We start from the raw sequence: 27,664 nt of genomic DNA, 5'->3' as shown, positions 1-27,664 counted from the left end.
TGTGAAGACAGGCTCCAGTGAATTGAATGGACAAGATCATAGTGAATCCAACAGTCAAGAAGGCAGTTTCCGCATGTGCTATAGAGGGAAGTGAGGTGCAGATGGGGTTTGTCCACCTGGGAAGGTAGCCCATCTAAAAGAAGGAAAACTCTGATCTTAAACCTTTGCTATGGTGAGTAGAATACAGCAATATATACATGGCTGCATTCCCACTAATCTGCATCAATAAAATTCGACCCATTCCAGCAAAATTCACACTTTTTCTATTGCCACACAGATCAAGAAACCAATTATGTAGTACTTTTTACTTTAAAATAATGTTGATTAGTATTACTATTTTCCATTAATTATTACTGTAAGATTGTTATTAACCATTAGTTCCATACAATTGTAGCACCAACAGCCAAATTGGTTTCTATGTAGTTCTCACACATAATATGTGACAGTGATAGAAAGTAGAAAAGCGGAATGCTACTATACAATGTAAAATGTATTTATTATACCTGAAGGTTAAAGAAATTAAAGTCAATGATTTGATTTACCAAACCAGAGGATCTATTTTCATATTAAAATACCAAGAGCTTTAGGTAGATGTAAACCACGTAATTTTCCTTATACAAATTACACAGAAGCTAATTTGGTCTAGTGAAAACCTTCCATAGAAGGGTGCCAGAATCCAAAGAACTATTTTAGACATACATACTCAAAAACTTGAAGTTGCCCAGTGGAATTTTTTTACTTTACTTTTTACATCATTCAACACCAGACTCTCCTCCTCTCTCAATGCTGTATCACAAACTGTTTTTGAGGATTCTGAGTTTGCTGTGTTTAAGAAACAAAATAATAATAATAATAATAATAATAATAATAATAATAATAATAATAATTTATTTATACCCCGCCCATCTGGCTGGGTTTCCCCAGCCACTCTGGGCGGCTTCCAAAAGAATATTAAAATACTGCATAGGACTAACTGTACATTTCCTTGAACCCCACCCTATGTTTGTGATCTTGACACATTTTCAGTCTGAATATTTATATGCAACTACTTGAACTATGGTGTTGGTGGGGATGAATAGCCACAGGTCCTATAAAAAAAAATTACAGAGAGACAGCATTCACATTTAAATGCTGTTTAAATAAAATGTACATTAGATGTACATCCAGTTGATACCTATGTTTGTTCATCCAGCAAGATATATGCATCCACAAAAGACAAATAATAATAATAATAATAATAATAATAATAATAATAATAATAATAATATTTTATTTATACCCCGCCCTCCCCAGCCAAGACTGGGCTCAGGGCGGCTAACAACCAATAATAAAAACAAGTTGATTAAAAAACAATTTAAAAGATTAAGATACAACATTTAAACATTAGGGTGCAGCCTCTTCACAGGAGGAGAAAGGAAAAAGAAGGGAGGGAGGGAATCAAACTGATTCTAAGCCAAAGGCCAGGTGGAACAACTCTGTCTTACAGGCCCTGCGGAAAGAAATCAGATCCCACAGGGCCCTGGTCTCATGAGACAGAGCATTCCACCAGGCCGGAGCCAGTGTTGAAAAGGCCCTGGCTCTTGTTGAGGCTAATCTAACTTCCTTAGTGCCTGGGACTTCTAGGGTGTTGCTATATATGGATCTTAAGGTCCTCTGTGGGGCATACCGGGAGAGGCGGTCCCATAGGTACATATCTTCTTAGGTGGACTGGCAAATAAGAAATCAGTTTCCCCAAAAAAATTCTTGGGGATTTGGGGTGGGGAAGAATATTCAGTTTTTGCTGTAATGCAGTTAACTTGAAAATTAACTACAAAAAATGTACAAAGCAATCTATAAAATTATCTACAAAGCAGTCACTGAACAATTATTTCAATTATCTACAATCAAATAGCTAAGCAAGGACTAGTTTTAGAAATCACATTTATATTCCTAGCACCATATATTCATTTACTCAATTCACTGAACTAGCATAGGGCAGTGAATCAGAAATCTCATTTGAACATGGGAAATCAAAATTCCTGGGCAAGCTGCCATCTCTCTGGCTATTATCTCCTAGGGTGCTTGAGAATTTGACTAGGTAACTATTCTGGAGTCTTCATGATAGTACATGAAAAAATCAGTTTAAAGAGTTTCTGAAACAGGGATTTATGTTCCCAGTTATGGAAATATAAGCAGTACCAGAGGGTCATTCCACACCATATCACCTGGTGCCATGTGCTCTCACGACTCAGATTTTCTTTTTAAAAAATTATGTGTAGATACCTATGAGATAAACTCAAATTTATTTTTTAAGTTTTTTGGTCCAAAATTGGGCACAGGAGAATTTTTTTTAAAAAATTCAATTTTCGTGCGATTTGGGCTAATGCAATTTCTATGTCAGTTTAGAAAAAAAAACCTCCTGTTTCGCTTATTTTTCAACCAATTGGGCTTATTTTGGTATCAAAATAAAGCTAATTGTGGTCTCTTTCAAAATAAGGTATAAAAATGGTATTGACACAAAATAGGGTCACTGACCATTCAAAGTGAATTTTTGTCATTTTATTCCCAGTAGATTCAATAAGCCATAGCGTGCAAACCACAACTAACACATGTATCACACTTGTTTTGTAGAATGGGCTAACCATGTACTTGTTATGTTTTAAAAATAAGGAGGGTATTTTTTGCGGTTATAAAATAAATTGATTTTGAAGTAATTTTTTTACAAAAAATAAAACTGTACAGGTTTAAGGTTGCTTTGAGCCTAAAATAACTCACACATTCGTGAGAATAGTTAAAATTGTACCCTCTTATGTTAGGGATGCGGGTGGCGCTGTGCTCTAAACTACTGAGCCTCTTGGGCTTGCCGATCAGAAGGTCGGTGGTTCAAATCCCTGTGACGGGGTGAGCTCCCGTTGCTCAGTCCCAGCTCCTGCCAACCTAGCAGTACAAAAGCACACCAAAAAAGTACAAGTAGATAAATAGGTACCGCTCCGGCAGGAAGGTAATTGGCATTTCCATGCGCTGCTCTGGTTTTGGTGTTCCGTTGTGCCAGAAGCGGCTTAGTCATGCTGGCCACATGACCTGGAAAAACTGTCTGTGGACAAACACTGGCTCCCTCGGCCTTTAAATTGAGATGAGCGCCGCAACCCCAGAGTTGTCTGCGAATGGACTTAACTGACAGGAGTTCTTTACCTTTACCGTTTATGTTACAATGTCATCTGTTTTATTATTTAATAATAAAATTTATTTAATAAAATTATTTAAGTTTTATTATTTACTAAAAACAAAATACATCTCAGAGCCCTTGTTTGTTTTATTGTTGTTGGGAAAGATCAGGAGGCCTGAGGCTCACTAGGCAACAGTACCCCAGCTATGGAGCACTCTCGTCTCCAGGCTTTGACTGGCACCAACCTTGAGTCTTTTTCAGCCCCAACTAAGACTCTCCTCTTCCACCAGGCTGTTTGGCATAGCCTTTATGTGCCCAAGTTTCTGCAAGTGCACTAGTTAACCAACTAGTCAGATTAATATATTTAATAGATGGAGGATTGATGCATTTTAAAGTGTATTCTATTTGGCTTTCTTTGTGTACTGTGTCTTGTGACTTGCTCCAAGATCACATGTGATGAGGGGTGGGATGTAAACCTTATAAACAAACTAAAAAATATATACTGGGAAAGATGTTGTAGGAGACATCTTCCTCAGTGGAGCAACCCCCTGCCCCCCCCCCATCCCTGCTACAGGGAAAGGTAGTTGAACGGCAGAGGGTTGAAAAAACAGTTAAAGGAGAAAGACATGAGAATTGAATATTAGAACTGTCATAGAAAAGAAGTCTGCAGAGGGAAGTACCTGTCCCCACAGTGAAGTTCAAGTGAGATGGGTGGAAGAGCAATGAGCTGGTTGTCACTGTACTCTTCATGAAATACCCATGGGATAATCCCATACTATTTCATACTGGACACTGTCAGTCTTCTGTAGGAGACTGTCATTCCACTCTCTACTTTGTTATTTTATCGTCTGCGCTTAGATCATGCTGTCATTGTATTCTGGACATCATTCTGATGTCATTTCAACAATGTACATTATACTGTTTTTTCATTTTCATTTTAGGCATTTTCATTTACCCTGGGGACTGCAATCTTATTTTTCTTCATATTATCATTCCATTGCTACTCTACTTTGGATACTACCATCATTCCAAGGAGAATTATTTTGCTCTGAACACTACAGCAAAGACTGGAGCTGGGAGAATCCATCATTCACCCCCCCCCCAATTTCCTTGCCTTCTACCTTCCCACTCTAAAAATTGCAAGTGCTGGTTTGACCTATAAAGCCTTAAATGGTTCAGGACGTTAATAACTCAAGGACCTCCTCATATGAACTGATAAGGACCCAGCAATCATAATCTAAGGCCCTTCTTTGTGTGCCACAAGAGGTCTGTGGAGAGTGGCAACATGACAATGGGCCTTTTCTGCGGTGGCTACCCTTTTGTGGAATGCTCTTCCCGGGGAGGCTCGCCTGCCGCCTTCATTACGTATCTTCAGGTGCCAGACAAAAATGTTTTTCTATAACCAGCCCTTTGGCTGATTAACATTCTATGGCTTTTTAAATGTGTTACTTTGTGAGGGGCTATTGGTTTGTTATTGCTGTAAGCCGCCTTGTGATCTTCAAATGAAGATGCATATACAAATTTAACAAATAAATAATAAAATTGTTTAACTTTGTATTGTTCCTTCGAGGAAGTAGTTTGGGAGTGATACAGGGAGAGGTCTAAGATAAGGGAATATATTTTTCTGTAATTCCTATTAAATATTATGACAATGAAAGAAACTGGAGCTCCTGTCTTCCTTTTCTTTATGGTTTGTAAAAAGCAAGAGTTTAGTTTGTTGTAAGCAAAGCTTGTCAGTTAATAAAAGAAATCTATGTTAAAGAAGTCAACCTTCCAAGGACCATCATTCCTATTGAGAAGCCCTTGGCTGTCACAATCAAGCATGAACTTCATCTCTAGCCAAGCTACTCATTCATCACATAAACCCATCTCTCACTTTCTGTACAAGGAGTGGAGTTATTGTGGCTTTATATATGTTGGTGATTACACCTCTGTGGATGCCAAACATAATGCCTGATATAGGCAGAGCTAGAGTATGTGGAATTCTAAGTGCTGAGTGGAAAGTGGTTGATTGTGATGGGTCTTCTGAGCCCATGGATCTGGAAAACAAAACTGGAGGTGCATGCCTAGGGATCCTTGGATCTTCCCAGTTTTCACACACTAACAACACATCCTTTAGAAGTCTACCAATGATATTTTACCTACACAATTAGAACAACTTTCAGGAACCAAAATACAACTTTCAAGCCATCTAGCCCCAAAATGGCAACTAGACATTCCATTTTGGCAGCTGTAACCCTGCCACCTAACTTATATATCTAGTTCTAACGCTGGTTGTCAAAGGGAAGATAAATTACTCTGTCCCTCCTTTGCCAGCCTACCCAGTGTTCATCTTGGCTGTGGAGGAAATGCTTTCTCTTCTTCAGCAGTCAGAACAGAAGCTGAGCGGCATGGCAAAGGAGAAACAGTGCATTCTGTTTTATCTTTGCCAGTCCACTCAGCTTCTGTCCTGGTCACAGAGGAATGAAGTGACCCATGACACAACTGCCAGCTTCCTATGATGGACACACAGGAGGCAAAGCCCTTTTCTGTGCACCCAGCACAAACAACAAACAGGCTGTAGCAGGTAAACATTGCTCCTTATCTCTTCTCCCTGCCAGTTGTGTTTCTAGTATAGCTGCAAAACAAACAAACAAACAAAAACTCTAGTCTGATTTTTAATCATAGAAAAGGATGGAAGAATTCTTTTTAAGGCTAGTAACTTTTAGGGGCTCAATAATAATAATCATAATACAAACGCCTCAGGTTACAAATGCTTCAGGTTACAAACTCTGCTAACCTGGAACAGTTACCTCGAGTTGAGAACTTTGCCCCAGGATAAGAACGGAAATCATGTGCCGGCAGCACAGCAGCAGCAAGAGGTCCCATTAGCGAAAGCACGCCTCTAGTTAAGAACAGTTTCAGGTTAAGAACGGACCTCCAGAACAAATTAAGTTCGTAACTAGAGGTACCACTGTAACTTGCAAGGTAGTAAGGGCTGGACAAGAGTTTCTCAAGGGCATGTTGCAATACTTAGGCAGTGAAGCTGGGTTGATGGACAATGATGCATTTTTGAAATGTGTTTCCTGTCCTTATGGTTGCAGCCTTTTAAAAAAATCCCACAGCTGTTTAGGAAAAATTACTGTAAGGCGGCAGCAAGTACAGCAGTTGCTCCAATAAGTTGTTGTATGAATAAGCAATTAATAAATTGCTTTTGCTCCTTCTTAAATACAGTGGTACCTCAGGTTAAGTACTTAATTCGTTCCGGAGGCCCATTCTTAACCTGAAACTGTTCTTAACTTAAAGCACCACTTTAGCTAATGGGGCCTCCCGCTGCTGCCACGCCACCGGAGCACAATTTCTGTCCTCATCCTGAAGCAAAGTTCTTAACCCGAGGTAATATTTCTGGGTTAGCGGAGTCTGTAACCTGAAGTGTATGTAACCCGAGGTACCACTGTATAGCAGTTTACACCACCTTTACCTGATCCCATGGCCTATTTAACTGCTCACTGTATGAAAATGGTAACATTGGGGATGTGGGCCAATAGCAAACTTCTTTTTAGAAAAAGAGCAGAAACATATTATCCACATTTCACTGTTAATTCATTGTATGGTTTTTGTTGCTGCTACCAAAAGTTACGAAACTTTACATTAAGTGTTGTAGTAAAGAGAAGCTGATGACTCTAACTTGTCAATATTTCAGTCCATGTAAAAGGGGGAAACAGAAGACTTAAATCAAACACGGTGATTTGGGGGGGGGGGGAGAAGTCAAATGCTAACATTTGTTCACTGATATTTAAAGTGCAAACTAGGATAGAATTAAAGTCTGCCATAAACCCCATTACCTCCAATACTCACAGATCACTAATTTTGCCTTATACTTTGTACAGTCGTACCTTCCTGCCGGAGTGGTACCTATATATCTACAGTGGTACCTCAGGTTAAGTACTTAATTTGTTCCGGAGGTCCGTTCTTAACCTGAAACTGTTCTTAATCTGAAGCACCACTTTAGCTAATGGGGCCTCCTGCTGCCGCTGCACTGCCACTGCACGATTTCTGTTCTCATCCTGAAGCAAAGTTCTTAACCCGAGGTACTATTTCTGGGTTGGCGGACTCTGTAACCTGAAGTGTATGTAACCTGAGGTACCACTGTACATCACATGTTCCAATGTGATGTACAGACCAGAATACTGCAACCTCAGCTATACAGTGGTACCTCGGGTTAAGTACTTAATTCGTTCTGGAGGTCTGTACCTAACCTGAAACTGTTCTTAACCTGAAGCACCACTTTAACTAATGGGGCCTCCTGCTGCTGCCATGCCGCCGGAGCCCGATTTCTGTTCTTATCCTGAAGCACTATTTCTGGGTTAGTAGAGTGTGTAACATGAAGCGTATGTAACCCGAGGTACCACTGTATCTTTTACTGGACCCAAATTGTCATTCCTACACACTGAACCTAAAAACTATCAGCCCTCACCAACACCTTACTTCACTTCTACTCAGAGTTCACTTTTCAGCTGATTCCCTAAAGTATAAGCAATTAAAACTCTCTTGCTAATATGAATATAGAGATTTACAATGTAATCTTCAACATGTTTACTCTGAATTAAATTCAATCTGCCTTATTCCCACATAAATGGATCTAGGATTACAACCTTAGTTACCATAACAGTGCAAAATGTCAACACAGGTCTCCAATGCTATTGTTTGCTCAAGAGTCCAAAGTAATACTGAAAAAAGCTGGAGTGGCAGGGCTTCCTAAACTGGGTGAAAATCTCAAATAGAGGAAAGTACACTGACTTCAAGCGTCACTGGTGTACAACAGCATGCACAAAACGAAGCAGCAGTAACTCTTACTTACAATTTCAACAGCACATGGACTGTGGGAGTAAACCTCTCTGTATGTTTCTGGTATGAGCTAGTTGCATAGAGAAAGATGAGGGAGATCCTCTGCTTATCCTACTATGTTTCTGACTGCCTCAAAGATTGCCTGGCATGAAAGAGCCAGAATAAACCCAAGAACAGCCAGATACCCCCCTTCATTGTGCAAAGACAAGCACTACATGATATGAGCTACAGTCACCCAGCAGTAAAATAGGATGCAATGGAGGCCACCGCTGAATCAGACAACTCCATCTTCTGTAACTCTTCACAAGTTTTACTTTAAGAAATGCTCCGAATCAGGTTCAACTGCACAAAGAACAAAGTAAAGGGCCCTCTGGTGCCTTTTAAATTGCTGCAGAAAATATCAATACTGGCTTAAAACACCATAGCCAAAGCTATGCATGGCAAAGTATAGTTATTTTGAATAACCATAGCATGCTAGCTTGACTGCATAATGTAAGTGTAATGAGAAAGGACTGTTACCCAGACAATTACATAATATAATGTGGAACCATGGTAAAGCTAGCATGGCCCAACTACATCCCAGTTTTTTAAAAGATTGGTCAGAGTTCTCCTATGATTTTGCATTGCAATAATGACAAGCAAACTGCACAACTGTTTTACGACTTTTACCCAACATATATGACTTCTCTCCAAGCGGACCAAAGAAACTCAAAGTCTTAACAATTAAAACAAGACTCCCAAACAGATGTTATATAGAAAAGCAAATTTTAGAATATCACAAGAACCAGAAAGTTGAGGCAATGGTGTTTAGTCTATGGATACTGCATAGTAGGTGCACAGGCAGATTCTATCCCAGTCAGCCCAAGCACAATTAACACTTTCTACTATTAATATCAGGGACGAAGGTGGTGCTGTGGGTTAAACCACAGAGCCTAGGACTTGCCGATCAGAAGGTCGGCAGTTCGAATCCCCGCGATGGGGTGAGCTCCTGTTGCTCGGTCCCTGCTCCTGCCAACCTAGCAGTTCGAAAGCACGTCAAAGTGCATGTAGATAAATAGGCACTGCTCCGGCGGGAAGGTAAATGGTGTTTCCGTGTGCTGCTCTGGTTCGCCAGAAGCGGCTTAGTCATGCTGGCCACATGACCCGGAAGCTGTACACCAGTTCCCTCGGCCAATAAAGCGAGATGAGCGCCACAATCCTAGAGTCAGTCACGACTGGATCTAATAGTCAGGGGTCCCTTTACCTTTTGCTATTAATATCACTAGCCATACCAGGAGCCCTATTAATGCCAGAGTTACTATGCAGCAGCAGCATGAGCCAACAAAACATTTGATAAATCTTGAGTTAAAGACCACAGGTGATTACAACCACAGGTGATTACAACAGCTAAGAACACTATTTCAGTTTCATTCAAGCAACCTAAGGGCCATGAGAGAGAACAGAATAATACATGAGCCACTCTGGGTTGAGGGGGAAACCAAATGTTTTCTCCCCACAAGCTACATACAAGCAGCATAATGGAACTTCAGTTTAACCTGATATCAGAATCAATGTCTGATGAGAAATAATACTTGTGCCACAGCTGCAGAAAACATCCTAGTAAAATGACAATATTAGATCTACAGCCCATTCCAGTTAGGGGGCCTTACTTAGTGTTAATTAAAAAAAACTAAGACAAAGTAAAGGAACACAGAATTATCAATTTTAGTCCAAAAATGGAGAGGCTAGTAAGCTCCTGGGTTTATAAAACTCCAACTCTTCCCTTACACACCAGAATTTGCAGTTAGCAAAACATCCTTTAAAAATTATTAAATTGTCAGCTGCAATAAAATTTTGTTCATAAGATGCGATATATATTTTGTATCATTCTGGATAAAATATCTATGGCCACAGCAGTGGTTGAATTGTAGCTAGAAAGGAAATTGTCTTCAGATAAATGGTTTCCCTATGAGAAGGCTTCACCACTACACCTAGCTCCAGGTCAATAAATCAAATTAACTGCACCTTGTCCTCTGGCTAGTGACATCATCAGCTGGACCACATCTTTTTAAATAGGTGCAGAAACATATGCTTCTAAGGCATAAAATCATATTACATTTTTGTCTGGCCAACACCATGAAAGGGAAAACTTTGTAAGGGTGAAAAAAGGCAGCAGACCAGTTACTTTAAAATAAAATAAAAACATCACGAAATTTACAAAAATTCAAACTGTTCCTGTATATGCAGCTCATAGTCATGCTTCAAGGACTGTTCAATATTAATCAGACATAGATACTGTAAAATATCCTGCTGTCAGGTTATTTTTCTGCACAGATTGAAGAGAATGGTCACTAATGAGGCCTACATAAATCTGTCAAGTGTGCTAGCACTATATTAATAGATACCACCTTTAAAATAATTAGGGAGAGAGCTACTGTAACTTACTAGGCATTGTGCCGAATTGAAATGTTTGTTTTAACTAAAAAAGTGTTCCTAGTTTCATGAAGTATAAGGAACATTCATCCTTTTTCAATCACTCTTTTTTCACCACTCATAATCATTTTTAGCTTTAATACACATCTACTAGCTTTAAAGGAGACAACAGAATTATATACCAAACATATTCTGTCCACAGCATTCACATCCTAAATATCAAAATGGAAGTTATTTCTAATAACACCTCAGATTACTGCACATAATTTATAATGTGGGTTGTAGTGTCTAGATTGTCACTTATTCTATCAATGTTTGATAATACATACTATATTTATTACAAATAACTGAATTGCTAATTTCAGGGAGATGCAGTTTTCACTGTCCCTCAGACTGTAAGTGAGAAACTGTTCTTTTCTACATGAAAAAGTCAATCAGGACAAAGGGAGAAGAAAGCCCCCCACCTCCACTGCTCTATAAGGAGCAGCTTAGAAAGTCCTGTTGTTGCTATAAATTAAAAATAAGCCCCTTATATTTGAGGCATGAAAGGGGGGGGGAGAAAGAGAGAGAGAGGAGCTGTGAGCAGATCTGATGCTGCTCATGCCCCAGGAGGGTTTTGTTTTTGCTGTCGGGGCTGAGAGGGGGCATTTTGGTTATTAGTAAATAAATCAAGCAGCAGAGAGTGAGGCCTAAGCGCCTGCCAAAGGAGTCCGGGCCTAGCTTTCCTCCCTCCCCTCCATACAGCCTGGGTTTGATCTCAAGGCCCTGCTCGTTGCCAAGAAAATGTAAAAAAGCCAGAGAGCGAGAAAGAAGAATCATATTGAACCACAAAAGCACATGGGGCGAATGTAAAATATAAACACGGCATTGGGCTCTGAGTGGCTGTTATTAAAGGCCTGAATTACTAAACATGAGAGGCGGGGAAAGCCGGGCGGCCATTTCAATAATATAAACCTCCCCGAATTAGACATTATTCAAATGAGAGAGAAGGAGACCAGAGACGGGGTTGGGGGAGGAGGAGGAGGGAGGGAGAATTAGAAAGCAGCCACAGTGCGCTCGCGGGCAGCCGGCCACCCCGGAACCCTGACCCGGCCACCCCATAATAATAATAATAATAATACGGGGATGGGAGACAAGGCATTGTCAAGTGTCGTCTCCCTCTTCCTCTGCCGCCGCACCCCCCCACCCCCGCCGCTATGATCCGGTGCAAGCCATTCAAGGGCTCCCTCCACCTCGCAGAAGGGCAGGCGAAGATTTGCCCGGGCAGCCCCAGACACCTCCGGGTGGGGGGGGGGGAGACAAGCCGCCCCTTATAGATTTCCTGTAGGGGGCACACAGACACACACTCCAATTTGCACGCGCACTCTCTTTCTTACACACACACGGAAGGAGCAAGCCCCCACTGCCGCCCCTCTCCCTCCCCTTAGGCCAGGCAGCCCTACCCCGAGAGTAACCCCAAACACCCCTTGTTTGGCGCGCAGGCCTCGGCCTCTGGGGGAAACAGGGCTGCCTTGGGAAAGGGGCGGAGGGGGGGGGCCGTTGCAGGGCGGGAGCCGAGGCGCTAAGAAAATAAAAATGAATAAATGCACGACTTCTCCCTCCTCCGCCCCCCTCCCTCCCCGTCCAATGCGACACCAGAGGGGCCGGGGGGTGCGGTTGCACCCGGGGACCGGTGAGGAGGCTGAGGGGGAAGGTGCTGCGCGCCCGCCGCTCCGTCCCTTCTTCCCAACCGCCGACACCCCCCTCCCTCCACACCCCGGTCATTATGACGAAGCCCCCCCCCCGCCTCGCTTTTCCGCCGCTACCCCTATTATACAGTCTATATGAATATGTAAAGCGGCTTCGTGGTAGCGGCGGCGGTGCCCGGCCTAGCTGCCCGAGCAGGGCTCCTCAGGGCGAGGGTGGTGGTGGTGGTGGGGGACCCTGCCCGTTGCCCCCGGTCCCCCGGTGCCCGCGTGTCCCTCCGTGCGCCTCTCGCTTTTCCCCCGCACGGCGGCCACCCCCCAGCTCCCTCCTGTGCCGTTAATTATAATAATCCTGAGTACTAATAAATTATGCTAAGCGGGGAAGGCGGGCGGCGGAGGGGGGGGCGCCCGCGTGTGCGAGTATGAATATGAATATGTAAAATGCAGTAATGATTACCTGCCGCCACCGCCGCCGCCGAACTCTCATCTTGACTCGCTGCTCCTCCGTCCGCCATTTTGAATATTTTAATCAAAATCGGCCGCCCGATAAACCCTCCCTTGCTCGTTTGCCTCCTCGGCAGGGGCCCCCTCCCCACTCGCGGCGCCCTCTGCGCACGCGCGGCATCGGCGGCTCCCCTCCCTCGGCCTCGCAGCCTTTACGCGGCCCGTGCGCATGAGCGCCTCCTCCCCTCGCTTCGCTGAGAGGCGCCCGCTAGATGTGCGGGGCGGAGGGAGCCACTCGGGTGCTGCCGCTGCCGCCTTTTCCCGCTCTTCGCCGCTTTGGGACCCGAGCGGGTGACAGCAGCCTTCGTGGTGACAGGGGCTAGCTAGCAGGCTGCGCGCTTGGGGGGCATCTCCAAAAGGCTTCTTGTTATCCACAGGAAAAGCGCGCCCCGCGCATGTTAAGCAGAGTCTGCGCTCGCCCGCATCCGACGAACTGAGCGCTCACCTGCGGGGAAATCTGAGCTAAGGGATTTATTATGATCATTATTCGCACTTTGCTCCCTCTTCCGCTCCCGGGAGCAGGCGGGGAAGACTGGCGTTGTCCTGCGCGCCTGCCCCGTTCTGCAATTCCAACACGTGCAGCCCAGTCCTCTGCGTGTTTTATTTCCATGCACGTTTTCTCAGAAGTAAGTCCCGGTCCATTGAGCAGAGTTTACCTCCACATAAGAGTGCGTATATGTTAAAAAATATTATTTCCAGAATGGAAATTTTTGAAATATGATTTTATTATATAAAATCCCCCCCACCGCAACAATTTTACAAAACCAATGGAAAACAAAAACCCACACATACAAATAACAAAACAGAATGAAACACCCCACTTTTCTAACAACAAAAAAATGGATTCTGCTGAGAGACTGGCTTCCTTTGTCTCCTTGCAGTGAATAGTTTTCACCCCAGTTGAGCTGGTTGTTACAACGACCATGTATTTGAGAACTGGTGTTTGAGTTTTGTTTTTTCCTCCTCCCTCCATCTCACTTTCCTTTTGTGTCATGTATTTTAGATTATATTCTTGAGGTCAGGAACTGTGTTGGTAATTGATTTGTAAGCCACTTTCAGAGCCTTTTGGCTGAAGGCAGGGTGAAAATGCCTTTAATAAATAATAAATAAAGATCCACAGGGCTGTTTTTAATAAAAAAAAAATTTAAAACAAGCAGCAAGTATCCTATAAATACCAATCGGGGCTGGATATAGATGAAGAGAGGCCCTAGGCTACTCCACTTGCGAGGCCCAACCCCTCCACCCTCAGGGCTAGAAGAAAATGGAAGAGTGTTATAAACAAAATTGAGTGAAGCCAAGGATGATGATGGGTATTTAAAATTTTGCAACATAAGATGTTATTGTTAAATACTATGGTGATTTTTAAAAATGCATAAAATTAACACTGAAAAACTTTTGCAATAACTGCACTTTGTAAACCTTTTGTGGAATAAGCATTAATTTTTAGGAAAAAGAAGTTGTAATGTTATTCTTTAAAAAACAAAACGCCTTGAGTTTACAAAATATATTGCCTGGGAAGTGTAAATAATATGACCATGATTACCTGACAGTGTGGCACTTTTAGAATCTACTTTATGTTGTCATTAAAAAGTCAGTTTTAAAATACATATTAAAAAGTAAACTACAACCATCAAATACAGGAAGGCTAAAATGTTTTTCCCTAGCCTTCCTCATAGCAAAATCATCCAAAACTTCATCAAAATTTGTTTGTCTAAGTTTGTCACTTTCAATGTACAGAATGCTCAGTGCGGACAATCTCTTGAGACATTGTGGCCCTTAATTCACTTTTAATTCTTTTGAGTCTTGAAAAACTCCTCTCTCCTGAGCAGTTAGTGGCCATAAGGCTAAGAAATAGCTGCAAGATTGCTTCCACATTAGGAAAGGCCATATGAATTTTGTACTTACATATAATTTGATAAAGGTCTGTATGAGACAGAGAATGCTCTGCTGTGGGCCTATGGCTTTGTGTCACGTACAGGTGAAAGTGCAAAAGTTCATCAATAGGTTTCAGGTCAATATCTTCTGGGTATGCTTCCATCAACTGTTCAACACCTTGCTTAATTTCTTGCTTAGATGCTGTCAAATTAGCAAAAATGGCAAACAATTGTGCAACATTACACAGTACTTCTTTTTAAATTGGCCTTAAGTGCATCTAATAAAGGAATAAAGGATTTTATCCTAAACGTATCTCTTGAAGAAAGCGCATCTAAGGCATCAGGTGCACTTCTGTCATTTCTTTGCCATTCCCCCTTTGTCTCCTTGTTTTGTAGTTGACATCTGGCAAGGTGGCTTTTGCTTGTTTCTCAAGCTCATCAAAACCATCTTGGATTTTCCTTTAAAAATCCAGAAGTGAACTGTACAAACCTGCACAAGAACTCAATAACAGATCTGATTTTTGGAAGGCTTTGCTGACCTTGTGAAAATGACCTAGCACACGGGTCCAAAAATGCAGCCTAAGCACAGATTCCAGTTCTTCCATTTCCTGCAAAAAATTGTTAGCTTGGAGCCTGGTCTCTCCCTTCCCATTAACATCAGAGTCAGGATGAGGTCCAGTTACCAACCTGCAACCTGGCCTCCTACCTTCTACAGGTAGTTCTGGATCCCTCCGAGGTTCCCTTCCCACTGCTGCCTTCTCTGATCCCCAAGGCCTCTCTCTACCTGTGGGCAATCTGCAGTGCATGCTGCAGGCACCAACAGGGCTCTGTGAAGTGTGAAATACAGACTTCTCTGCCTGGGAGGGGTGAGGCCAGTGCCAGTCACATGTGCTTGCCTTGCTCTGTTCAAGCCAAGGAGGAGGGAAGGAATGGAAGAGACTTGGGAGAGCTTGCTTGCCTAGTCTATCTGCCCCAGCCAGCCCCCCACTCGCACTCTCCCACTGATTAAAGTGCAGCATGTAACACTACTGACCTGACCCTTGAGCTAGGGAAGGCTGTGCAGCTGGTCGTTGACTCTGGGCCTGCTGGCTCTAGATTCTGAGATGGAAAATTTTGGGGTGTGAAGATACTCAACAGCCCAGCTTGTCAGGGTGAAAGTCCCTGCAGTTCTCTGCGGTTAGCAGAAGAAGGAAGTTCCAGCCAAATATAGGAGCAAAACAGCTGTCAGTAGACCACAATTTTTATTGTTGCGCAACAAGTCTGCACACAGAGTAAGAACCCTGAACATGGGTTACAAGCTCTTTGAAGACCTTCCCTCCCTACCCAGAATACATTTCCAGAACCATCATTGATACATTGCTGATACATCATCCTCTCACAAGGAGGGAGGGGAGTCGTGAGGTTGCCCAAGTTCATCAGCTTGCCCCAGTTATCAAGTTCCTAACACCTTAAGTACCCGCCAGCTAAAGAACAATAAAACTATTTGCCGGCACATGCGCTAAACCCTGTCTGTGGTGCCTACCCTTTCCCCCAAAGAATGAGACAAGAGACCACAGTATGGGTTCAAATTGACCACAACTTAATTGAGATTCAGAAGTGGGAAACTTGGCACAGGCCTTGGCAGGTAACCCTCTCAGCCTATCTGGCTGAGAATATGCAGGCTGATGAGGTGCAGTGAGAGGGGAGTGCAAAGCACACACTTACACAGCATGCCCTTCCACTAACCTCGTTCCAGGAGTTTGACCTACATGCCACCACTCTAAGCCCAGGGACTCCTGGTTTGCCCTTTAACGGGCCCTGCAAGCACTGCCACATGGGAAGGGAGCATGAATGCACCCCCCCGCCTTGATGATAGACTGAGGGATACCTTCCCAAGGCCTAAAACCGCCAACTGAGGCCCCTAAGGGCCTCGCCACCAAGAGTCCCACAACCGAGGAACAATCACCCATGATCTGCCATCAAACCTTGCTGTCTAACCAGTCCCTGAGGACTTGTTGCAAGTCATGCAGCCAGAGTTCATTACCAAATAGTGTCAGATGCACTCCATCCGCCCTGAATATGCCAGCCAATCTGCCCTGATGGTGGGATGTGGGATAGAGAATCCGCTGATCTGCCCTGGTATTGTGCATGGCCCTGTTGAATTTTTCCACTGCATAATTGATGCGAGAGGGATTGGAAACCCCTCTCCAGTGCAGGTGGGGGAGGAGATTGGACCAGCCAGTGTCCATTGCTGGGTACAAGGCATGCAGGCTTTCTATATCTGCCCTTGCAGCAAGGGTCAGGGCAATGCCTTTTTGTTCAACTAGATCATTTTCCCCCAGGTGCAAAATCAAGACTCTCGGAGGGCCATGTGCCGCTGCGGCCTTACTCGGCATGGGCATCAAGCCCGGCCAACGCATGCCCCGGTGGCCCATCCAATAAATGTGTATCTTGGGGTGAATGTTAAGGTTACGACCCCCATTGTGCGATCAGGCATGCTCCGCCGCCCAATGGACAATGCTGTGCCCCACAACCCAGATCTCCGTGGTGGGCAAACCTGTAAGAAAATTAAATTGCAAGTGTTAAGGAGGAGGAGCCGGGACGAATGTAGCTTTCGTAAGCTGCCAAGTGCCAGTGCCCCAATGTCTTGATGCAGGTGGGGTCCCAACGCTGGACTGCTGCTGAAGTGGCAGCCCCGATACGGAAGGAGTGCCTGGAATATTCTTGGGGGTCAACTCCACAGGCCGCTATGACTTTGCGCAAGACTGCCGTGAATTGGGATCGTGTCAAAGGACGTGTGTTTGCGTGCGTGAAGAAAGGGCCCTTGCACTTGGGCCGGACCCTGAAGAAGCGGCTTGTGTCCAGATATGGGCAGGGGCTCTCCTGTTCCGTCGTCAGCCTCCTCTTTTCTTTGGCCATAGCCCCACCCCCAATGGTTATGGCATTGATTTTATGTGATTTTCAAAGGTCCATCAGCACGGTCGAGTACAAGGGGATACAATTTTGACACTTTCTTGCAACAGTGCAACAAGTCTTGCCAACAGAAACCAATTTGTGAGCTTTCTCCATTAGCAGTTGAAAGGCTCATTGTCTTGGGGTTTTGAGGGAGGAGAGGTGTTGAGAGGTGACAAAAATGATTTCCAGTAACTGCCCCCCTTTATTCCGCCCCCCTTTATTTCCATAACAAGTCCTTGAGTCTATACTCTGAATTGTGATACCAGGGACCTGGAAGTGGCAGCGCTTGTCAGCCCAACCCCTGCAGAGTCTCATCAGGGCTGGCCTTAAGGCAATTGGAGCAATTGGGCCAAATTGGGGCCCGCAGGCCACTCCTAAGGGGCCCCCCGCACCAGGGTAATCTAGATTGATTGTATTTCTATCTCTAAGATTTGAAGTTGGGCCACAGAGCTTCAAATTGGGCCCCACTGGCTTACCCCGAGTCTTATAGTTGCTGAGCCCGAGTTGCCCTGCCCTCGCATCAAGTCTTGGGTTTGCAATTGTGGGAGAGGGGAGGCTGCCTGCTGGGGAGCAGGCGGGCTGGTGAGGCCCCCTAGATTTAGAGGACCTAGGCTCCAGCCTACTTAGCCTATACATAAATCCGGCCCTGATACCAATGCAACAAGGGAAAACTTTAAAGAGTTACAACACAACAGCAGCGTTATAGCCAGTAATCACCTCAAAAGCCCTCTGGAAATAAACAATATTTTACCTGTTACCGAAGGGCCAAACAGATCTTACTAGAAATGGAATTCAATATTCTTGGTACCACTAAAAGCAGCTAAGGCTGCTCTCTGCACCTCAGGGGATGGAATGCAGAGGAAGTCCTCCAATTATGATCTGGATCCACCAGTAGTTTAGTAGTCGTTGTGAACACCATAGAAGGGATAGCAAAGCTAAACTGAGTTTCCTGACTCTGCCTCAGACTTAAAAAACAAAGGGAGTTGTTGTAAAGCACTACCTCTCAGACTCAGTACCATTCTCCACAGCAGCTACACACAGATCTGCGCTATCTGGATAACAGTGCTGGACTACATTTGGTAGCCCCTATAGTCTTTAACTAGCCACAGCTGCATCGGGAATATGCCCTTTACCAGGCTGTAGAGTAGGAGAGGAGCGAAGCAGGGCTATCCTGCCATCACCTCTGCTGAGAGACCAGCTGCAGCATCCTTCAATTATTATCATGCTATCTGGACTGATCCATTTTAGCTTGTCATTAAATAGGAACTGTAACTTTTAAGAATTGGTGTCTGAGCTTGCTTCCCCCACCCCTTTCCCCTTGTTTTGACAATATTTTTAACATTGTAAGCCGAATAGGATGTTCTGTCTTACTAACAGTGGCGTAGCGTGGGTTGTCAGCACCCGGGGCAAGGCAAGTAATTTGTGTCCCCTAACCCTAACCCCCAGATGTTGTGCCCCGTGTGGCCGGCCCCCCCTGCACCCCCCACGCTACGCCACTGCTTACTAATGATCTTTGTAAGCCACTCTTGGGATCTTTTTTTTACTAAAGTGGAGGACAGAATAAATACATGTGGAACTATGTCATAGGCATGTTGTAATCCCTATATTTTAGCCTCAATGCACATCTAAAATGTAGAGATAATAACAGGTTTTCAATTTACAGACCCCTTTCAGTTTTCGTGCACACAACATCTGCAAGAGAGGAATGGTAATCCTGGACAGCTTATTTCTTCCTATCTAATCAAGGAAGCATTTGCAGGACAATTCTTTGAAAATAAAGTAAAACGTGGCATTTTCCCTGCATGAAGACTTGGTTTTCAAGCCGATGTGTCTTTGTTTGAGGGGACTGATGATGTGAAATCACAGCAGTGGTAAAGCATTGCTTGTCTACATTGCCTCCTGTGTACAGCTGTCACTGTTACCCGTGTAATGGAAGATATTCAAGGATTAAAAAATATATATACTAGCTATGTCTGGAAAACAAAAGAACCTCTCTGCCCTCTGCCCCTTAGTTTTCTCCTCCAGAAGGATCATATTTAATGATATCATATGGAGAAATCCAATAGTTGCTCTTGGCTCTGCTGCTTAAAGAGTAAATAAGTCCACACGCTTGGCGGACAGAGGCAACTTGGGAAGGAGAAGAGCAACGCAAGAAGGAGAGTGGCAATACAAGAACAGGCATTTTCTGCAGTGGCTCCCTGCTTGTGAGGAGGCTTGCCTGAGGCCTTCATTACATATATTTAGGTATCAGGCCAAAACATTCCTTTTAACCCAGTCCTTTGGCTAATTAAACAATCTATACTGGGGTCTTTTATACTCTTTTATACTGGGGAGGGGGGTTGTTTAGTTTGTTATGTGTTTTTATACTACAGTGGTACCTCGGGTTACAGATGCTTCAGGTTACATACACTTCAGATTACAGACTCCGCTAACCCAGAAATAGTACCTCGGGTTAAGAACTTTGCTTCATGATGAGAGCAGAATTCACGCGGCAGCAGGAGGCCCCATTAACTAAAGTGGTACCTCAGGTTAAGAACAGTTTCAGGTTAAGATTGGACCTCCAGAATGAATTAAGTTCTTAACCTGAGGTATCACTGTACAGTGGTTTACGAATTTAATCTGTTCTGGAAGTCCATCCTTAAACCAAAGCATTCTTAAACCAAGGCGTGCTATCCCATAACAGCAGGGGATTTGATTTAGAAATGGAACACACTCAACAGGAAGCGAAACATGTTCTTATGCCAAGGCAAAGTTCACAAACCAAAACACCTACTTCCAGGTTTGCATCGTTCTTAATCCAAGTCATTCGTAAACTAAGCTGTTCTTAAACCAAGGCCCCACTGTATAAACCTCCCTGTGATCCTCAGATGAAGACCAGTATATAAATTTAATTATATATATATATATATATATATATATATATATATATATATATATATATATATATATATATATATAGTGTTGTGTATCCCCCACCTTAGAGGGGGTTTTAGGGGAGTGCATCTTGTGTGGTCACACCGGGTGCAGAGTTTCTGTGGCATTACCACAGGCACCACCATTAGAAGGTGAGGGGCGGGCAGATTTTAGCATTGCACAGGGTGCCACTGGAATTTGAGACACCCGGGTCCATCACTGCCCTACTTAGTGTGCATCAGGAAGTTGATGTTAAGAGATTTAAAGGAAAGGACTCAATAATAAGAGGCCAATCCCGTAACACATATATCTATGGTGTGGTCACATTTGGGATATTATGCAGAGTTCTGTCTGCCTAGTATCATAGCGCTGGGAAAATTTCAGGAAAGATGAATCAAAATGCTCAAGACATTGGAAGAATGCATTCTCTTCAAAGGTTTTTTTAGTGTGGGCAAAAACAACTAAGTTTTATAAGAGTATATATGGAGTAGAGAAAGTGCAAAGAAAAAAGTCCCCCCCCCTCACAATACTAGAATTTAGGGGTCATCTCTAACTACGTTAATAGGCAATAGATTCTGACAGAAGAAACAGCTTTTTCACACAATGCCTAATTAATTTGTGGCTTTTTGCCGCCTCAAGGTGACCATAGATTAGGCAGATTCATGGAGAATAAGTGTACGGCTGCCAATCATGATGGCTAGAAGCATCTGGCTGGACACTTTGGGAAATAAGATGCTATGGTATATGGGCCTTGTATACAATCCAGTGTGGCTATTCTTGTTACGTTCTTCATGTTCGCTTGAACATGTGCAATACTAATGCAGGACGTATCTTTAAAGACTCTGTGCTCCTGATTCTCCCTTTCAACTCCTCTTTCAGGATGTACGGTATCTTATTGGAGTCTGCTCTAAAGTGGAAGGCAAATCAAGATTTGATCCCAGGACTTTCCTGGTTCACAGCCTAGCTCAGATTCCTAGAAATTATAACTGCAGAAGGCATTATACATTGATAACACTCCTCCTGTCTCTAGTAGCAGGACACCTTGTTCTGGACCAATGTCAGTCCTATGCAGCAAACACCAACAGTCCACATATGCCCACCATCACTGGTTTCAAGGTAATTCACTAGGCTGTGACAAAAAATCACAGTGCACTCCTATATGTATACTGTATATGTCTACTCAGAAATAAGTTCAGTGGAAGTTAGGTAAAGGTAAAGGTATCCCTGATGTTAGGTCTAGTCGCGAACAACTCTGGGGTTGCACCGCTCATCTCGCTTTACTGGCCAAGGGAGATGGCGTTTGTCCACAGACAGCTTCTGGGTCATGTGTACAGCATGACTAAACTGCTTCTGGCGAACCAGAGCAGTGCACAGAAACACTGTTTACCTTCCTGCCAGAGTGGTACCTATTAATCTACTTGCACTTTGACATGCTTTTGAACTGCTAGGTGGGCAGAAGCTGGGACCAAACAACGGGAGCTCACCCCATTGCGGGGATTCAAACTGCCAACCTTCCAATCAGCAAGCTCTAGGCTCTGTGGTTTAGACCACAGTGCCACCCACGTCCTCAGTGGAACTTACTCACAGGTAAATAGGTACAAGATTTCAGCCTCCACCTGCTTAGGCATCCCTATATTTACATATGTGTGGCATTCACTCATGCCATTTCCTTCCTTGTGTAGCTATTGCATTTCAACCCTGTTTATTTTTGTACGTGCTTTGGGGGAATGCAGAGGTTTATGCGATACCATGTGAAGGTGGAGAGATTAGTTACTGCATTGTTTCTACAGAAAAGCGTAAGGTCAGCCGCTCCATTCCATTTATCACTGTTTTACGCCAGAGAAGAAAAAGCCTGTACAGTAATAACTGGCTCCAAGTGCAGATTATTTAATTGACAAAACAGCACCATCCACACAGCAGGAACCACACACAGTCAGGTTTTAGGGAATCTCAAGACTGCATACATAAATAAAGTTTATTGGGGTGGGGCTTAAAAGGTGTAGTGGAGAATTCATAACAGGGCAATGAGGATTGAGCATATTTTGGTGGCTGCAGAAAGCATGTGTTGGGAGGGGGAAAAATAAAACAATACAGAGAACTGGAATGGAATGCAGTATCCTGGTAAAGAGCATGTCTCGCTGCCCAGCATCTGAACAGGAGTACCCCACATTGCATATTTTGTTTCAGGTACCACTTGTTATTTGCATCCTACCATTCCTCCAATGAGGTGAGAGCAGCATTTTAGCCTCTGAAAAGCCCTGCAAAGTTGATTGACAGTAGCTTGTGCCGGACCATTTAGGAATCTTTATATATGTGAAAAGATTTTAACCTGGGCTTCCAACCTGTAAGGGCATTCCTGCAGCCACTACACTATACTGGTTGTACATGTCTGTATGGAAACATATTTTCATATTTTAAATATATCTTGAAATACAATTGCCAACCAGAAAAAAAGCTCTTCAGAAAGCAGCATCTTTCTGATAATGTTGGCCTATAAAACACAGAACACAAGACCATAACAATATGTGCAAGACAAGTTCTCCCCAAGTACAATATGAAATTAATCCCCTATGAATAGGAATGTAAAATAATAGAACACTGAATACTGTGTGGAGATGATAGCATGAATAGTGGCCTATTATATCTTTAGAGAAAAACTCTTACAGGAAATAAATTGTTTCTTCTCTAAAGATACTCATCATAGTGTATCTATACTCTTGGACAGTGCAAAGCTCCAGGGAGCCTTGCATCAAATATATATTCTCTTCTTCTATACCGCGGGCAATACTTGACTGACATACAGTAAAAAAAAAAAAAAAGCATGAAATTAGATGGCCATCCCAGTTCATAAATCAGCACAGCTGGCGTGCTTGGATTGAATTCAGCACAGTGCTAGTTCAGTCCATGGTCTTGCAAAGCCCCTTTGGCTCAGCCAAGTCTGTCACTTGTAAGGCAACAGGTGTAGGCAGGTGGGCAGTCCCCCCCCCCCCCGGAATAGATTGCAACATCCTCTGAGGGAGGGAAAGACACTTTTGCCAAGCAGGGAAAAACAGGATTCAAGAAAACCCAAGGAGAACCACAGCTACACATAGGCAGCAGCAATATCCATTAGGGCTGGGAAGCAGGAAGATGTGAGTTTGAGCCCTACCAGAGCCCCACTGTTTCAGCCCTACTGTTTACATCACTCAGCTGGGAGAACTGTCCATCGATTGCTACTCTTTGCTTTCGTTAACCAGTTGCCAATCCTCTGCTTATCCCATGGCAACTAAGTTTTCTCAGCAGTCCTTGCCTTGTTTGCTGTCGTTTCAGTTCAGAGCCACTTCTTACCAATTTCTTCCTTTCTTACCAACATCCCCCTCCCCTCCTCTCTGTTATCACACTTCCTACAGTCTTCACATTTGGTCTCCCACTTGGCAGCTCCCCCAACTGTCAGGGAATCTTACGACGCTGACATTTTGTTCTTGTCATCCTAATACATTATAATTAGCATTCTGCTGTTAGAATAGCAGAAAATAGGATGAACATATTTCTCTCTATGATAGATAGATTTAGAACAATGTAAATCACCCCAAATACTGATTTTGAACCTTGTTTTCTATTTGTAATTCACATTATTTCCTGCACATATCAGTCGATCACTATAAAAGGTATAGTGCATTTCTTTGCAACCTATCTCCAAACCTTGTTCATGAAGCCCAAATGTCGTTTGCGCTACAGAATTATTATCTGAGGGTCAAACTAAAAGTGATATAGTTTGTCATGTGGTTTTGTAGTTACGAATCATAGACCTATTCCTTCCCCTTCATTTCTGTGGACACCCATGCACATAGACTGGCCCTGATAGAGAAAGGAAGAAGCAGGGGGGGGGGAGCAATTATTAAATGAACTGAATTCTGCTGGACTCACTATGCAAGGGCTTTAAGCAACAGCATTTGCCTGACGACAAAGTGACCAGAATTAGCCAGAAGAAAACTCACCCGATATTAATTCAAGCAGCATGGGCCTCTGCATTTCATGTGGGCTCTGGTGTTTTGAGCTACTACAAATACTTTGGTTTTATCTTCACCTGTTAACAAAACTCTTTTAGAACTGAACAAGCACACAAAAATCACTTTCCTGAAACAGGAGTGGATTGTGAAACAAATACACAGCTGGATTTGGGGTGCCTTTGAAATCTCCCTTTATCCTCTTTCTCCACTTTTATTCCAGTTCAGGTTCTTTGCTTCTCTGGCACACAGCCTACCCTGGGTGGAGATTAAGGATTCTCTTTGCCCCTTCATCCTTGAATATTTCTTTTTAATTTCACAGTTTAGATTCCAATTGGGTAATTACATTCTTCCTATCTCAAATTCCTCTGTAATTTCAATTGGATACGGTATCCTTCACCCTTTCGCCTCAACTCTTGGAGTGGCTCGGGGTATTGTTCAAAGCCTACTCTGTTCCATTCCAGTCCCATTCCATGTCTCTTTAAAAGAAGATGGGCACAAAGCCATCGCTCACCCTAGAGCTGGACATCACTTGCTTTTGAGTTACAAGACCACCTTATCCTTTTGTCTCAAAATGCTTACTTTTGTCATGCCCTTTATTCTGCAGACCTTTGGAGGGACACTTGTGTTACAGACCTTTTTCTCCCTTCTGCCCAACTACACAAACGTTTGTTATATCAAAGGAAACCACACAGGTTACTGCTGCAACTGTAAACACATTTAGCTCCACTGAACACAGTTGGACGTGCTTGTAAGTCAACAAGCGTTGGATTTCATCATAAGGGGCTATTGATCAATCTGTCTATCAATCTAGTGTATTTTGCATAAAGGAGAATAAATCTCAAACACTTTGGCCAAGAAAGCCAAGCAAATTCAGCAACAGGAATACCTTTCTAAATGAACTATGCAGTGCATATGAGTAAGTCCCACGGAACTCCTTGAAACTTACTTCTAAGTAGACAAGTGTAGGATTGCACTCTTCCTGTGTTATCGGCATGCAAATTTTCAAAGATTTTTTTTTTTGTATGTTCAAGAAATGGTAGTAAAAACTATAAATAAAACATGGAGGAGACAGCATAGAGACTGAGAAGAAAATGGGCTGGATAGGAGAGACAGGGAGAACCTTGCTGTAAGCCTCCTCTTCGTGCCCTGCATATTTTTACTATACCGCCTACCCACTTAAACACACCATTTATTTATTTTTAAATTTGCAGGGGAAGGGAGAATATGAGGAGAATTAGGGGACACATTTGCAAAATTATTAGAAGAGTTTGGATTTGGATTTGATATCCCGCTTTATCACTACCCAAAGGAGTCTCAAAGTGGCTAACATTCTCCTTTCCCTTCCTCCCCCACAACAAACACTCTGTGAGGTGAGTGGGGCTGAGAGACTTCAAAGAAGCGTGACTGGCCCAAGGCCACCCAGCAGCTGCATGTGGAGGAGCGGGGAATTGAACCCAGTTCACCAGATTACGGGTCCACAGCTCTTAACCACTACACCACACTGGCTCTCTATTAGCAATCTAGAGAGACTGGAGAGAGAGAAATTGCTTTCTTTCAGAATATTTGGACCTCTGGGTGATACATTGAATCAGGCTCGCAGTAAATATGGACCAAATACAAGGATGTACTTCTTCATGCAATGGCTTCCGCAGCTTGTGAAATTCATTCCAACCATCTGTGGTAGAAACTCCTATCCCTGTTGACTCTTTAGAAGGATTAGGGAAATGTACAGGAGGGCAAAGAAATCTGTTCAGTAGGAGAAATCCTCATTACCATATCATTAGAAAAACAAGCAACTGTTCCTCATGCCATGTTTGTGAGCTTCCTGGGAGCCTCTTGACATTTTGGCACCTGAGATGGAACCCCAAAATGGCATCCTCCTCCTTGGCAGAGAAGAAGGGGTCAGGGAAAATCTACATTAGGAATGGGGGTGGGGAGAGAAGGATTGACATTGGAATCCACTGTCCTGAGGAACCTGCTACCTGAGGTGGTTGCCTTAACTTGTCTCATAGGTGGGCGGCTCTGCATGACAGACTTAGGTGGGCCTTTGGCCTAATCCAGGAAAGCAGTTCTCATATCTGTTTGTTCTTCTGTGGATAGGCTATGAAACGTGGCAGAAAGCTTGTTAAAGTCCCACCAGCATACGCTTACATTTATTCTTTCTGCTTTCTGCTTTCTGCCTTCTGCCATTTTCATTTCTTTCTTTTTTCTCAGTCAAACAAATTAGGTCTCTCAGATGCAACATTTTCCTTGCTGTCTGAAACAAAGGTCTGATAGCCAGGTTTAAAGTTCTGTTTAAATTTAGCCTGAGCGAGTGGCTTCCAGACAACCTGCTTACTGAACATTTGTTTGCACAATGTTTGCGGGGAGGTTAGACACTGGCTTTTCATCAGGAGTGCCAGCTCCGTGGGTGCCAGGGGCTGTGGGTGCCATTCAGCGTGCATGGCCCAGGAACCAAAATTTGTGGGTGCTGTTGCAGGAATTTATGTATGGGGGGTGGCCCCTCCAGCAGATATCATGGACATGCAGCCCACTACCCAAATCTGCACAATCACTTTTGTGTTTTGTCCCCACAAAATACTTCATCACAGTGTCTTCCTATCTATTCAAAGGGCATCTGCTGCACAATACCAAATGTAGCAATTCACTGATAATTTTATCTATGTACCGGCTCACTGGGAAAACTTCAGAAATTCATATAGGCATGTGAGCTCAGCAACTCAGCAGCCCTTCTGCCTAAGTGATAATCCCTGGCATCCTGATACCTGAGTGCCAGACAGGTAGCCATTCCATAAATAACAAACCCAGATGAAGACAAAAGGGTATGATTAACTTGGCTGGGAAACAGGGAAATGTAAATATCTCTTTGGTTTCACTTGATGGGTGTGTGTTGGAGGGCAAGGGGAGGAATGTGGCAGGGTCCAGGATGCTCAGATTACTGCCGCCAGACCTCCCCTTTTCATGGTGTAACCATGATGTATTAGTGATGTAGTTTGGGGTGTGTGTAACATGGGGATTAAAGGTAAAGGGACCCCTGAACATTAAGTCCAGTCGTGACCGACTCTGGGTTTGCGGCATTCATCTCGCTTTATTGGCCGAGGGAGCCGGCGTACAGCGTCCGGGTCATGTGGCCAGCATGACTAAGCCACTTCTGGTGAACCAGAGCAGCGCACAGAAATGCAGAATTTCAAACTGCTAGGTTGGCAGGAGCAGGGACCAAGCAATGGGAGCTCACCCCGTTGTGGGGATTTGAACTGCCGACCTTCTGATCCGCAAGTCCTAGAAGGACATGGGAATTAGCAGCTAATAAAAGTTTGGGTTCTCTTTTGTATGGGGCTTCCATCTTGTTTCACCTGGTGGCAGGTGGGAGTCCTGTCGTGA

At 43.6% G+C, this 27,664-nt stretch overlaps 1 protein-coding gene across 4 annotated transcripts in view; it reads right to left on the bottom strand.

The window, feature by feature from the left end:
* POU2F1 (POU class 2 homeobox 1) overlaps window positions 1-12,679 on the bottom strand; it is an 87,311-nt gene extending 74,632 nt beyond the window's left edge. For 3 of the 4 annotated variants that reach the window (XM_081907865.1, XM_081907866.1, XM_081907871.1), the window contains exon 1: window positions 12,527-12,679. In XM_081907865.1, coding sequence (XP_081763991.1) covers window positions 12,527-12,584 — 58 coding nt within the window. In that variant the 5' untranslated portion in view covers window positions 12,585-12,679. The remainder of the gene's footprint in view (window positions 1-12,526) is intronic. The other variant, XM_081907870.1, reaches the window with a different exon arrangement.
* Window positions 12,680-27,664: the final 14,985 nt, after the last annotated feature.

This window comes from Podarcis melisellensis (assembly GCF_964234715.1).
Source record: "Podarcis melisellensis genome assembly, chromosome: 4".
Classification (NCBI taxonomy): Eukaryota; Metazoa; Chordata; class Lepidosauria; order Squamata; family Lacertidae; genus Podarcis; species Podarcis melisellensis.
The sequence above is the reverse complement of the archived record's forward strand: the minus strand, read 5'-3'. Positions and strand labels throughout refer to the sequence as shown.